A 13,363-nucleotide genomic window follows, 5' to 3' on the forward strand; every position below is an offset into this window, starting at 1 on the left:
TCAATGAAAATTCATACTACTATAGATTTTACAGAATTATTTACCTATAGAGGCTTTAATTTAAAAAATCTTCATATTTTTACAAAATAATAATGGAAATTGAAGTGTCTTGTTTTTTTTCTTTTTCGTCGTAACTTGCTTCCAATTACAGAAAGAGGAAAAAAAAAAAAAACAAAAAAACAAAACAAAACAAAACACTCAAAAACTTTTTTCCTACTAATTTTTATGTTCCAAATAGAACAAAGAATGAAAAACTTCTATTTCTCTGCATAAATATCACCAATAATCTCTGCAAGAACACATCCCATCCTTAAAGTGATGAAATCTCTTTAAATCTCTTACAACAATTTCCCTATTAACAACCTTGGAAATCAATTTAATCACAGTGTGACAGTCACCACAGACTCTCAAATTCTTAATTATCTGGATTGTTGAACCTGGAACAGAATTCATGATTCCAAATGCAACAGCGAGCTTCTCACTATGAATTCGAAGTGCCATTTCCTTTTCTTCTTCATCAACATCGTGGACAACCGATGCCATATTCGGTGTATAGCCAACTTCTTGGAGCTTTGCAGTTAGCTTCTCCAAATACTGGTAAGTCTGCTCATGTTCAGGATGCTCTCTATCTCCTACCAAAAATATATGGACTCTTCCTTTCAGCTCAACCAGACTAAACCCCGGTGGTTTAACCAGTCCATGATTCTTCATTAGTAATCTCATCCTTTCCACATCTTTCCACCTTCCAGCATCAGCATATACATGTGAAAGCAAGACATAGTACCCACAATTGTTTGGATCTAATTCAAACAATTTATTAGCAGACATCTCAGCAAGCTCAACATTCTTGTGAATCCTACAAGACCCAAGAAGGGATCCCCAGACTACAAAATCAGGGCCCACCTTCATTTTGTTGATCAAATCGTAAGCTTTGTTGAGAAAGCCTGCACGCCCAAGAAGATCAACCATGCAACCATAGTGCTCAACTCCTGGTTCTATGCCAAATTCATGCTTCATGGAATTAAACCAATGCCAGCCTTCTTCTAATAGGCCAGCATGACTGCAAGCAGCTAGAACTGACACAAAGGTTATGTAATTTGGTTTAGCCCCGGACTTAACCATCTTGTAGAAGACCTCCAAAGCCTCTTTGGCACGGCCATGCATTCCATAACCAGAAACCATGGCCGTCCATGATTTAACGTTCTTTTCCTTCATGCAATTGAATGCCTTCCTCGCCATATCAACTCTCCCACATTTGCAATACATGTCTACAATAGAGGTACTCACGATCACATTTGCTTCCATACCCAGCTTTAAAACCTAACGAAGGAAGCATAGAAAATCAAAGGGTAATGATAAAAAATGGCTATAATGATAATATTATGTTATTTTGAAGGCTAAACATCCTAATATCACCATTCATCTTGGCTTATTCTACAGAATTAAGACTCACTCATGGTAAGAAAATTTTAGTACCTGATCATGTATACACTTGCCCACTTGCAGAGTCCCTGAATGTGCACAGGCTAACAACAAAGCAGACAGTGTCACGGCATTAAAGCTACGATCACAATACTTCACCATCAAATAGAAAACTTCCAAAGCCTCTCTGGAGAATCCGTTTTGAGCATACACTGCAATCATTGAGTTCCAGGAAACCACGTCCTTCTGAGCCATCCCATCAAACACCTTTCTAGATAGACCCAGCTTGCCACACTTCGCATATGCATCCATCAAAGTATTTCCAACGCCCAAATCTACATCAAACCCCCTTTTCATTACGATTCCATGAACACCTTCAGTAACTTCCTTCTCTGATAGACGAGAACAGGCTGATAGAACAGAAATCATGACAACCGAATCCATTGAAACCTTTTCATCATCCCCATTCTCACTTTCCTCAGTCAAGAACTCTTTAAAAAGTGATAATGCTTGGAGAGAATTATCATTTTGGACATAGCCAATGATCATTGAAGTCCAAGATACTATATTTCTTGGAGAAATTCCATCAAACAGTATTCTTGCATCAGTCAATTCACAGCACTTTGAGTACATGTCAATTAAAGCAGAGGAAACAAAGAGGTCAGACTCAAAGCCAAAGACCAGAGCTTGCTGGTGCGCTTGCTTTCCTGAGCGAAGATCAAACAAAGCTGAGCAAGATTTGATGGTGCAGGGGAAGGTGGATCTGTTGGGTGTGAGAGACAGCCTTCGCATGGATGAGAATGCTCGAAGAGCTTCAAGGGAGTCACCACTCCGAGCCAAGTCAGCAATGACTGAGTTCCAGGAGGATACATTATTTTTGTCCACATATTTGTTGAACCAGGTGATGAGATTAGGATTGGAATTTGATGAAACTGAATATTGGTGACCATAGAATTTCTTGTGAATTTTGATGGAGAAGGAGCTGGATATGGGAACTTTCATTTATCTGCAAGAAAGATAACTCAGTTTACAATAGTTGTAACAGGAAATGATTTGGTAAAGCAAAGAACCAAAAAACGAAGCTTGTGGAATATATAAGCTCAAAGCTTAAATGGAAAGATCCAATAAAACAAAAGAAACAATAGGAAGAAGAAAAAGAATAAAACCATAGGCTTCTGAAAGGAAAAGACATAGATTTAAAGAGCATACTGAGATTGAAAATGAGAATTCTTTGCAAGATTTACAAACAGTTTTGAGAGCAAGATAGGTCTCTACCTTTTTCCCAAACACCCCACCAAATTTGTTTTCTTTTTCATTTTCTTAGTTGCATAATTTTTAACAAAGTATTTGACAGATATAATTATCCATAAGCGAGCAGAAAAACACAATTAACGAATATTGAGACATAGATCCAATAAAACAAAAAAAAGAATAGGAAGAAGAAAAAGAATAAAACTATAGGCTTCTGAAACGTAAAGACATAGACTTAAAGAGAATATTGAGATTGAAAATGAGAATTCTTTGCAAGATATACAAACAGTTTTGAGAGCAGGATAGGTCTCTACCTTTTTCCCAAACACCCCACCAAATTTGTTTTCTTTTTCATTTTCTTAGTTTCATAATTTCTAACAAAGTATTTGACAAATATAATTATCCATGAGCAAGCAGAAAAACACAATTAACGAATAGAATGCATACTCTACACACATAAAGAAGAAGCAATAGTATCAAAAGGGGGAGGGGGGAAGGAGAAATATTTGTAATTTAGATTATCAACTTACATGTCATGTAATGACCCCAGAGCACAGTAAGACCCTTGTACAACCTGCAATAAAAAAATCATTTTATTTGCATTCTAAAATGAAGTATCCTAGATCATGGAAAACACAAAATAAATAAGAGGTTACATAATAAGCATACCCACGTGTGCCTTCAGATTCGACAAACTTGGGAAGCCCATCTTTCAGATCGCTAGCATATTCCAACAAAGTAAATACGGGTCTTTTTCTTGCAAACATACTTTGGTCCAGTAGTCTCATACAAGTATTTCTTGAAAAAATTTATAATACAAATTTGCTAGTACCGCCGAACGCTATAACCAAGAAGAATAGGCAATCATCCCCTCGAGAAACCTCTGAAACCATACTCCTTGAGTAGAACTTGAAAACCAAATGAGATGCTTTTGTAATTTGCAGTGAAAAGATGATAAACATCATAAGAATGTCAGTTTACAACCTTTGATTTGTTAATAGTAGACATCATATCAGATAATGTTAATTTGACATGGGGCACAAAACAAGGATAATGTAAATATCACCCATCTTGGGTTGTGTCACAATTTAATGCCTAAACATTTTTTCAAGCATTGTCACTCTTGAACTAGGACAAAATGTCAAATCAGTTGAATCTTTAGTTTCATTTACATCATGGCTAAGTTTTATATTCTTGTAAATATTGTATTCAAATTTCATATGGTTGATCCTAAAGCAGTTGGAAATTGGGAAACATTCAATTTCAGGTACTCTGTCAAATGAATTTCAACCTAAATCATGACTGCAGTTAGATGTGTATCTGGACTACTAAAGTCCTCCTTTTAGTAATGTATTTAAAAATTAAAAAAAATAAAAATAAAAAATAAATAACTTTCACCTGCTTAACTCTTTATTGCTTTGGCTCAATATTGAATTCTAATGTGCCCTGCCATTTTCAAACCTTGAATAACCCTTCAACTAGATTCCCTGGATCACCAATACCGCAAAATACCTCAAAACTCTTGGCTGATTCTTCTATTCCTAAGTGATATTTTTACTTGATTAGTCAAGGCCTCATTTCCAAATTCATCCCACTGGTGAACAAGCTCAAGCCAGATAAAAAATAAAATAGAGTAAATCAAATCAAATAAAAGCATTGACCATCCATAGACTCGGACAATATTACTCTACGTTGTTCTATTTTACTCTCACCTTAAACTCCAGCAGAAGAATTTGATATATATTAAGCCCTATCAACCAACTTGGCCTTAATCATCCTTCTCTGACTTAGCAACCTGAATTCTTAACTGAATACAGTGATCTGTCTTCAGTCAAATCTTTCTTTCTTAACCCAGGCCTCTAGATTTTCAACCTTTGCAGCCTTTTGTCTTTTGTCAAACAAATCATCCAGCACCTTTTCCTAATCCCAATCTTTTTCTACATTAGAATTTCAACCACACCAGCTCATCGACTCACAAAGGTTGTAACATACAAATTTTAACTATTTGAATTGTTAATTTATCCATTGAAATGCCCTGATTGGACAGGGGGTTAATAATTAAGTTTTTTCATTTTCACAAACGGTAACATTATCAAACATCGAAGGTACAGATCCAACCACCACCCTCAATTCAAGGAAGCAATATAACAGAATAAAAGCACACTTTGAATCAATACCACAATTTACAATGACAATTCCAAAGCAAAACAATTACACACCCCAGTAGAACATATTATCATTAGCAAGTCCATCATCAGTTTAGAATGCCTATCCCAACATTGAGCAATACATACAAACCAAACTCGCATACAGTCAAAACCCATTACCAGAAAATGGGGTATGCAGAAAAAACACATTAGCAGAAACAGGAATAACAGCTTATAGAGGTTGATGTTGAAAGAATTTTACTTACCTTTCATTCATCAGTGCTAGAGATTTCTTGAGAACTAAGGATGGCAAACCCCACTTGGCAGGGAAACGGGTATTCCCAAACCAATCGGGTTTGCAGGTACCCCAAACCCGATTCATACACAGTTTTTTTTTTGGACATTCCCATACAAAAATAGTTTGTAATTAACATGAATATAATCCTATAAGAAGATAATAATTTTACAAGTTTTCTTAACCTGAATAATAAGTGATTCATACCTTCTTTCTTTTTTTTTTTTTTTTCCTTTTTCTTTTACATTCCAATACCAAAATAGTTTATAATTAACATGAATACAATCCTATATGAAGATAATAATTTTAAAAGTTTCTTAATCAAGTAAAGGTGATTGGAAACATTTAAGAGACCAACACCAAAGAATATAAAAATAATAAAATTTGAAGTAATGTTTGAACACAGAAAATACACTGACCTCAAAGAATCCCTTAATTTGGATACTATTGAAAGACTGAATTGGGTTTGCCGTGGCTAATATTTAGAGATGCATTTGTGCCAATGTCCTGTTTAATTAAAGCATCAAGAGCAAAAAAAAAATTATACTTAGAAATGACCTTCTTAGAAAATCAAGTAAAGCATCAAGTTCTCATTAATGGTAGGCCTCCGTAGCATTCACTTAGAGTGACCAATAGCAATGCTATATCCAAGATATAAGTAATGAACTTAAGATTCATAGCAATATCAGCAAGAGTTGACAAGAGTTGAACTTAAATATTATATCCACTTCTACAAACTTATGTTGGACTCATGGTCCTCACAAGAATCTCAAAACAGAAGAGTGAAGTCGAATTATAATCTAAATACTGAACTATAAAAGTGTAAAGAACAATCTCGGATAAGGAAATAAGTGAAGAACATAAAAGACTATACCCATGACCATAAAAGTAAGCCATGATCATAACAATACAAATACATAAAAGTAATAAGTAAAGAACAATCTAAATCCTATACCCATGATTATAAAAGTAAGCCATGACCGAGGGAAGCCAAAAAAAAAAGGTCATATAAGGAAACCCAGTTTCATAGTGTTCTAGCAATGACTGAACATAGAATTAAAGCAGAGCAATTCAATTCGACCACATGAATTGACCAGCCTACAAGAAAAAGAAAATTGAACAAAGGGGACGCGATTTGCAGAACCAAATCCAAATTCCCACACCATAAATGCTCAAACTTGCTAATAAAACAAGACCCAATATCAAATCCCTGAGAAATTTGAGAACTTGTATCAATAACTGTAAGTTCATTGCTATCTCTAAGCTAAAACATTAGATATATGTATATCGATATAGAGACCAAAATTTATCAAGAGTCAAGTTACAAAATCAACAGAAATAAAACCTGATGGTCACAGTTGAGAGAGAAAGAGAGCGAAGCAGCCCGATGTTGCCATCGAGGGTGACAGCCGTGGCCGTTCGGCCGGAGCAACTTCTATTCTATCGGGTTCTACCGTTATAGTGGGTAAGGGAGTTTAGTTTTTATTTTTTTATTTTTATTATTGTGACTAACAATGCATTACCCACGAAGAAGGGCATATCAGCAGCAACAATATCATCCGAGATATCACTAGTGAGCGAAACTAAATTACAGTCATCAATAACAAATAAAACATCAAACTACAAGAGCTATTTTGTAAAAAGAGTTTAGGCTGCGATGAGCACCGGAAGGAATTTGGGATCGGCTAGTTTTAGGAAGTTTTTTGAAAAATTGAAGGATGATGGGTTCTGGGATACCCGAACCCGAACCATCACGTACCCGTTTCTTTCATCTTATACCCGTTCCAAATGGGATGGTAGTGGTACGGGTAAGTATCCAAATTGCCATCCCTATAAGATGCCGTTACTTACCAATATCTCCAAAATTCCAATCAAATTTCTGTTGAAATTATTGGTTTGACTGTGATTAACGGACGCTATTAAATTTATCGACGATATTCAAATCATATTGTCGGAAAATCGACGATATAGGGTAAGATATTCTAAAAACTCCTTTTGTCGGTATTGCCACTGTCAAAACTCCATTATTATGGGAGATACTTTGTCTACTTTGTTAGACATTTTCATCCATGAGCATTACCCAATAGAAATCTCAACGTATCCTGACAACTATAGTGCAAGACCCAAACTAATGCAAGAACATAAAAAAGCATAGACAAGGTAAAAATAATAAATTCTACCCAAAAAAAATTACTTCATTTTACAATAAGCTATAGAACTAATTAAAGATGGCTTTATTTTATATAATGTTGTAGAGAAACGTTATATAACAAAGAAATCCAATTTGTCAATAATAGATTATGTGCAGTAACCCAACAAGAAAGCAAAATAAAATAAGATATATATATATATATATATATATATATGAACAATCTATCTTTTAAAACGTTAAGAGAGAAGTACATATTATCAAATGGGGTTTAGCAAGTTAGAAAGAACACTAACAAAAAATGGATCCGTCACCATCCCACCGATTCACTTTTTTCACTCGATCCATTCTTAATTCTATGAAAAGGAGTTCATGTCGTGAGTTGCTTCTGAGATTTCCACAGCTCTAGCAGAGTCTTCTATAGCAATAGCAAATCTTTCTTTGATAACCCAACATTCTCTTTTAATTAAGCTGTTTCTTCACACATAACTTGCTCTTGTTCATGTTGCGCTTTCACCTGCTCAGATGATCCATTAATTTTTAATTTTTCTTAAATTTTAAAAATATTATTTTTTATTAAATTTAAAAAAATATTATTAAATACATAAAAAGATCCAAATTGAGTCAAAAAGAAATTAAATGTACATATAAGATAACGTATTATGATAATCTCATGGTTATACGTTAAATTTCCCATGTAAGAAGAGGTGTTAAGGTGGTACTATGACAATATTCATTAATATTTTGTATAGTTAAATTGTTAAAGTATTAACTAAATAATAATATTCTAAAATTTCAATAATAATTTAGATTTTTTTAAAAAAATTTTCCAAAATTACCTTCTGCCTATGCAAATGCAATGACTGATTTAGAGAAAAATTTAAAGGGGCACCATTATAAAATAGCATTTATCGTTTTCAATTTTTGTTTTTGAGCAATGCAAATTTGTAACAAAGTGAAACGTTGTTTGTTATATCATAATCAAGCTAATTAGAATTTTCTGTAAACAAAATAGGTTAAAACTATTTTTATTATCTTTGTGCCAAAAAAAAAAAAAGGAAAAAAAAATGCTCTGGCAATCATAAATTGATTAAATTTTAATAAAAAAAAATTAAACGTACCCCTCAAAGCAAAAGAAGGAGGAAAAAATTATTAGGAATTAATTAACCAAAACAATTTGAAACTTAGAAAAAAATAATAAAAACATAAATAAATATAATAATAAGCATTTTTTTTAGTTTCATATAATTTTTATTTAATAATAAGCATTTTTTTTTTAGTTTCATATAATTGCATTTAAATACAAATTTGAAGTATTATATTACTAAATTAAGCTAAAAAAGTATTATATTACAAAACACAAATAGATAAATATTTTGAACACATTAAACAATTAATGTTGAAGAAAGTAAGAGATAAAAAAGTAGATAATTTAAACAAAATATTTTTTAAAAATATTATAAAAAAAATCTAGCTAGGAGATAAAATGAGGTGGGGCACATAGGGCATTTCATAAGACGAATAGGAGAAAATAGTAAAATGATAAAAAAAAAAGAAGAAAATTTTACCAGGGGAATTTTGCCCGATACCCCTATTTGAAAGCCTTTAATGAAATATACCCCTCTCCTTTCAAGGTTTTTTGTTTTACTCTTTTATTTTTTAATATTCCTAAACTATCATTTTCAAATATCAAAAGGAAAAATACATATGAAATACCCAACGAAAAGAGAAAAGGGAAAATGAGAGAATGGTGAAGCAGCTACCAGAGAGTTCTTCAGGAGGAAAGATGAGTGGAGGAAGCATCCTAGGTTCAGCAATTAGCCCAGCCATGCCCTTCTCGGTTTTGGCCTTGGAGTCCCATCATCGACGTCTACCTGATTGGCGAGCAGATCTACAGCAAACTCTTTGGTCCTTCCTCCTCCTCCTCTTCTAGGTCTACTTTTAATGGTGTGGTCTTTCCTGGGTTTTTCAAGAAATCTTCAAAATGGAAAAATACAATTAGAATTCTATCGTCGAAACCCTTGGTTTTTGTCATAGGGACTTGCCAAATGGAAGTTTATTTTGGAAGCCACAGTAGGAGGAATCATCCATGGTTAGATTCAATTCTGCTATACTCTTAATCTTTTTCTTTTAATTTTATTGCTTTTCTTGCTTTGAATAGGGAGAGAAAAAAAAAAAAGCAAAAATTTGATTCAAAAATGCAAAACTTTAACAGTTAAGTTTTGTCAAGTTTTCTGAATTTTTGACTATCTATGTTTTTATGATAAATTTTTAGGTGAAGTATTCAAAAGGGCCTAATTCTACCAACTGTGAGTAATTTTTCCATCTTTTTTTTTGTTTTAATTGTCGTTATGAGGAGAGAAGTTAATTTTTTGAAATATCAAATTTGCATTTTTGAGCAAAAGATATTGATTTTTCTTAGTTAATTATATTAAATTTTGGTCTAAAGCAAGACCTTTCACTAGGGATTTTCTTCAGTGTCAAAACAGAAGTTAGATTAGTTGAACATGATTTTAGTTTTGGAAAATTTATTATTAATGTTGTTTTTTATGATCTTAATAAGCCTGTAAAGCCATGGGATCAGACCTATGAGTTCATTTTAAGGTATGCTTGTTCAACTAGATTGCCTTATTAATTGCTTTTATGTGGTTGGTTCAGTACTTTATGATAAACAATAGTTCTACAGATCACTATCTGTTCTTTAAAGCCTATTTGATTGGTGGACCTATAAGGTATATTATTGGGTTCACTAGAACACAGTAATGGAAGTTGTATTGAGTTGGAACAGATGAAGGTCCTATGCTGTTATTGGAAGATAGAATTTCTTTTTTGTTTGCTTCCTTCCTTTTACTATGGCTTTATGTGCCAAAGTGTCTTTTAGAGTTAAGGTCCTAGTATGCATGATAGACATGGATATTTTTTCCATGGGCATGTCATTTCTTATTTTGATTGAATCTTGAATCTATGCTTACAAAATTTCTCATTTGTAGGATTGCTACATTGACATCTGCTCCCCAGAGGTTCTAATCATTTTTACTGACAATTTTGATTACCAACATCTATGGTGCCATTTTGTCAAGGGATTGCTTGTTGATGATGTATGTATTTCAAATCAACTATCTATTGTGTTAAAACAAATTCAATATGTCAGCTGGATTTATATTTCCATCTCATACTTATATATTGTATTACATAAATGGAGGCACAAATACACATACATGATGCTCATGCCTCTACCAACATGAATTGTGCATAAATTATTCAAACTTTATGTTTTAAAATGTAAACAGAACATATTTATATATATATATATATATATGTATATACTATCATCTACAGTGTCGTTCTTGATCAAACCTCTTTGCACGACAAAATATCTTCTGAATTTAAGAACATATTATACAGACTTTTATAAAGGTCATATATATATATATATATATATATATATATATATATATATTTAGCATTGAACAGATCTTGAAGAGAGTGGGGCTCTGGAATATCTAAATAGGGTTAATGAATATCTAAATCCATATATTATATTGCTTCTAATATATATATATATATATATATATATATATATTTATATGTCCCATCCCGTACATGAACATATAATATGTGCATAACTAGCGACTCCAAATCTTTATAGACCTACTAGAACTCCTATTCTAAATGTACATTGGCCAAAGCATGCCATGTAGACAAATCAACTAGAAACGAGATGTAAGGCAATCAATGTATCGTACAAGTTCACTTATTTTACTTTAGTATCAATATTAACATAGCTATAGGACATTTGTAGTAAAAATTATTGATTGCAAGAACTATGTACCAGCATAAGTTATTTTATTTAATTTTCTCATTGTGGATTGCATGTTTTTGAATATTTATTTGCTAATTATATGCTGATTGTATTAGTCTGCTTGGTTTGTATAGCATTCTAAAATTAGTGAAACTTGATGCATTCTAACTGGTGCATCTTTTACCTTGTGCAGTGTCTTTATGAGTCTTTGGAGGAAGAATCTGGATATTTTCAGTTTGCTATGGCAATAACATCGAATCATATTGATGAAATATAGAAGTTTCTTGATGCTGCTGTTGATACAAGGTATTCACTTTTTAGCTTTTAGTAAATTAGTTATTCTAGTCCCCTTGATGACGACCCAAATAGCAATGACCTCTTCTTTTTACCCTGAAGTCCAGGTGGTTAGGCCTAAAGCATTGGGGGGAAAAAAAAAAAAAGGATATTCCAAACATGATGTATTGGATGAAACAATTTTAATTATGTAAATATGGTAATGTTGCAATTGGATAGCATAAGTGATGCTAATTGTGTAGAAGTTCTTTTCACCAATGATGAGAACCACAAACGAATTTATGTTGTTTGCATTAGTTTCTCTGAATTACATTTAGTCTAGAACATTTGTAATTAATTTTTAATTGCTAGTTGCATCTTAGTGTATAATTATTTTTTTTTTCCCACAGACTTTATCATTGATTTATTGCACTATTTACAATCTTAATTTATCGTAGTTTACAGTTGTGAGAGTTTGATTATTAAGACTTTGAATAAAGATGCTAGCCTTCCAAGCAGTCACTGAACCGGCTGGAATTAACAAAAGCATTGTCACACAAAGCAAGGTCATCCCAATTATATGATAACGTCATTCATCAGCTTCTGACATTTCCCTTATCCCTTTTGTTTCTTCCTCCAAAACATGGTCTTCTTCAATCAAGAAAAAGGATTAAACAATGCCCTTGTTTGTTACCATGAAATGTTAACATTAAATTTATGATACATTTTGCTATATATAATTATATAATCTAGCTTTTGGTTGTATTTTTTCCTGTTATTTTAAATCCCTTTTCTCTGGTTCACTCAATTCCACTTTTTGTAAGTCTTAAAAAGCAATGTACCCAGGTGGTTATCTGCAGAAGTTACAAGCTTATCTCCAAAAACAATAGAAAAGGATGTTTATGATTTTTTCACTTATTGTGGTGCAATTGAGCATGTTGAAATTATCAGGTAGAGTCCTTCTGCACAAATCAATAGTAGTCCATGGAACCATGAGGGCAATAGCGATTCATCGGTAACAAATCAATAGAAATAATTTCCGTTGGATGGGAAAGACAATTTAGTTCCCACCAAATTCTAAAATTATTCTATATAAGGATCTTCATTTCCAGGATGTTTTGTTCCCAGGATCTTAGTGTTTATGAAGATTGATATATGGGCATCACTTATCTCTTATTCAACTAAAGCACCCAAATTTCTAGAGTATTCTCTCTTTAGCTATCTAACATTCTCGGCATTGTAAAACTTGCAACTGAAATTGTCATTATCTTCTGTACTAGGTTCCACCATGTCATGCCTGCTAAAATGACCATAAATTGAATGGAAGTCAACTACTTGCACTCGATAATGTATTTGCACAATTTCTATTGTGTCATACATAATATGTATGCTATTTGTTGAGAATACACATCCATTTTTTTTATATTTCTGATTTACCATGTATTTTTGGTATGCTTGCAGAGAAGCTCTTGGTGTAGCAAGAGTTGTAGCTGCAATGATTGGTTTATCTATAATTCTTTTGTTAGGAGTCCTTGATTGGGATGATTGCTTAAGTGAGATATTAGCATGGGATACCTTGGCTTGGTTTGTTGTTCTAGAGTGGGCATGGCCAGGCAACTGACAAATCTTGGTACTGTAACCTGGATGTCTAGCTGTGTTGCCAAGTCACTTCAGTCATTCTCTCTGAGCTGGCTAGCTGCATTTGGTGTTCTTCAGGCAGCTTACTTCTTTATCCACTACCTATTTGCAAGTCATTTTTTATCTCGAGACTAGTTCATAAACAATTTGTAATTTTTTCTATTTGCATACTACATCTATCTTGTATGATATAAAATTATATTCAAAATTTGTTAATGTTTCCAAGGTGTTTTTGTCATGCTTCTCTTAATTTGGAATCAATGAGTATGTCATCATTAAATATTTTTTTGGCCACTGTGGTGTTGGTAGTATTTATATTTATATCCTATATACATATGTTTGTGTAAATATTTATATTTATATTTTAGCCTTTTCAATATATATGG

The 13,363-nt window shown here is 32.7% G+C and overlaps 1 protein-coding gene and 1 long non-coding RNA gene across 7 annotated transcripts; one reads left to right on the forward strand and one right to left on the reverse strand.

Annotated features, from left to right (window-relative positions):
• Window positions 1-237: 237 nt before the first annotated feature.
• LOC107428004 (pentatricopeptide repeat-containing protein At3g26782, mitochondrial) lies at window positions 238-6,924 on the reverse strand. Of its 5 annotated transcripts, XM_016038435.4 has the most exons (7): window positions 6,461-6,922; window positions 5,535-5,622; window positions 4,072-4,160; window positions 3,343-3,601; window positions 3,204-3,247; window positions 1,477-2,428; window positions 238-1,320 (listed from the first exon to the last, which is right to left on the reverse strand). In XM_016038435.4, the coding sequence occupies exons 6-7, from the start codon at window positions 2,422-2,424 to the stop codon at window positions 277-279; spliced, it is 1,992 nt and encodes a 663-aa protein (XP_015893921.1). In that variant the 5' UTR covers window positions 2,425-2,428; window positions 3,204-3,247; window positions 3,343-3,601; window positions 4,072-4,160; window positions 5,535-5,622; window positions 6,461-6,922; the 3' UTR covers window positions 238-276. The 5 variants fall into 5 exon arrangements, with proteins under 5 accessions (XP_015893921.1, XP_015893918.1, XP_024932973.1 ...); XM_016038432.4 differs by lacking the exon at window positions 4,072-4,160; XM_025077205.3 differs by having other exon boundaries at window positions 3,347-5,622; window positions 6,461-6,924.
• A 2,044-nt stretch (window positions 6,925-8,968) lies between these two features.
• LOC125418258 (uncharacterized) lies at window positions 8,969-13,226 on the forward strand. 2 transcript variants are annotated; one of them, XR_009634237.1, is made up of 5 exons: window positions 8,969-9,356; window positions 9,540-9,573; window positions 10,255-10,362; window positions 11,260-11,372; window positions 12,801-13,226. It is a non-coding gene; the product is annotated as an uncharacterized LOC125418258 (long non-coding RNA). The 2 variants fall into 2 exon arrangements; XR_009634238.1 differs by having other exon boundaries at window positions 12,866-13,226.
• The last annotated feature ends 137 nt before the right edge of the window (window positions 13,227-13,363 follow it).

Source organism: Ziziphus jujuba, chromosome 9 (genome assembly GCF_031755915.1).
Source record: "Ziziphus jujuba cultivar Dongzao chromosome 9, ASM3175591v1".
Lineage (NCBI taxonomy): Eukaryota > Viridiplantae > Streptophyta > Magnoliopsida > Rosales > Rhamnaceae > Ziziphus > Ziziphus jujuba.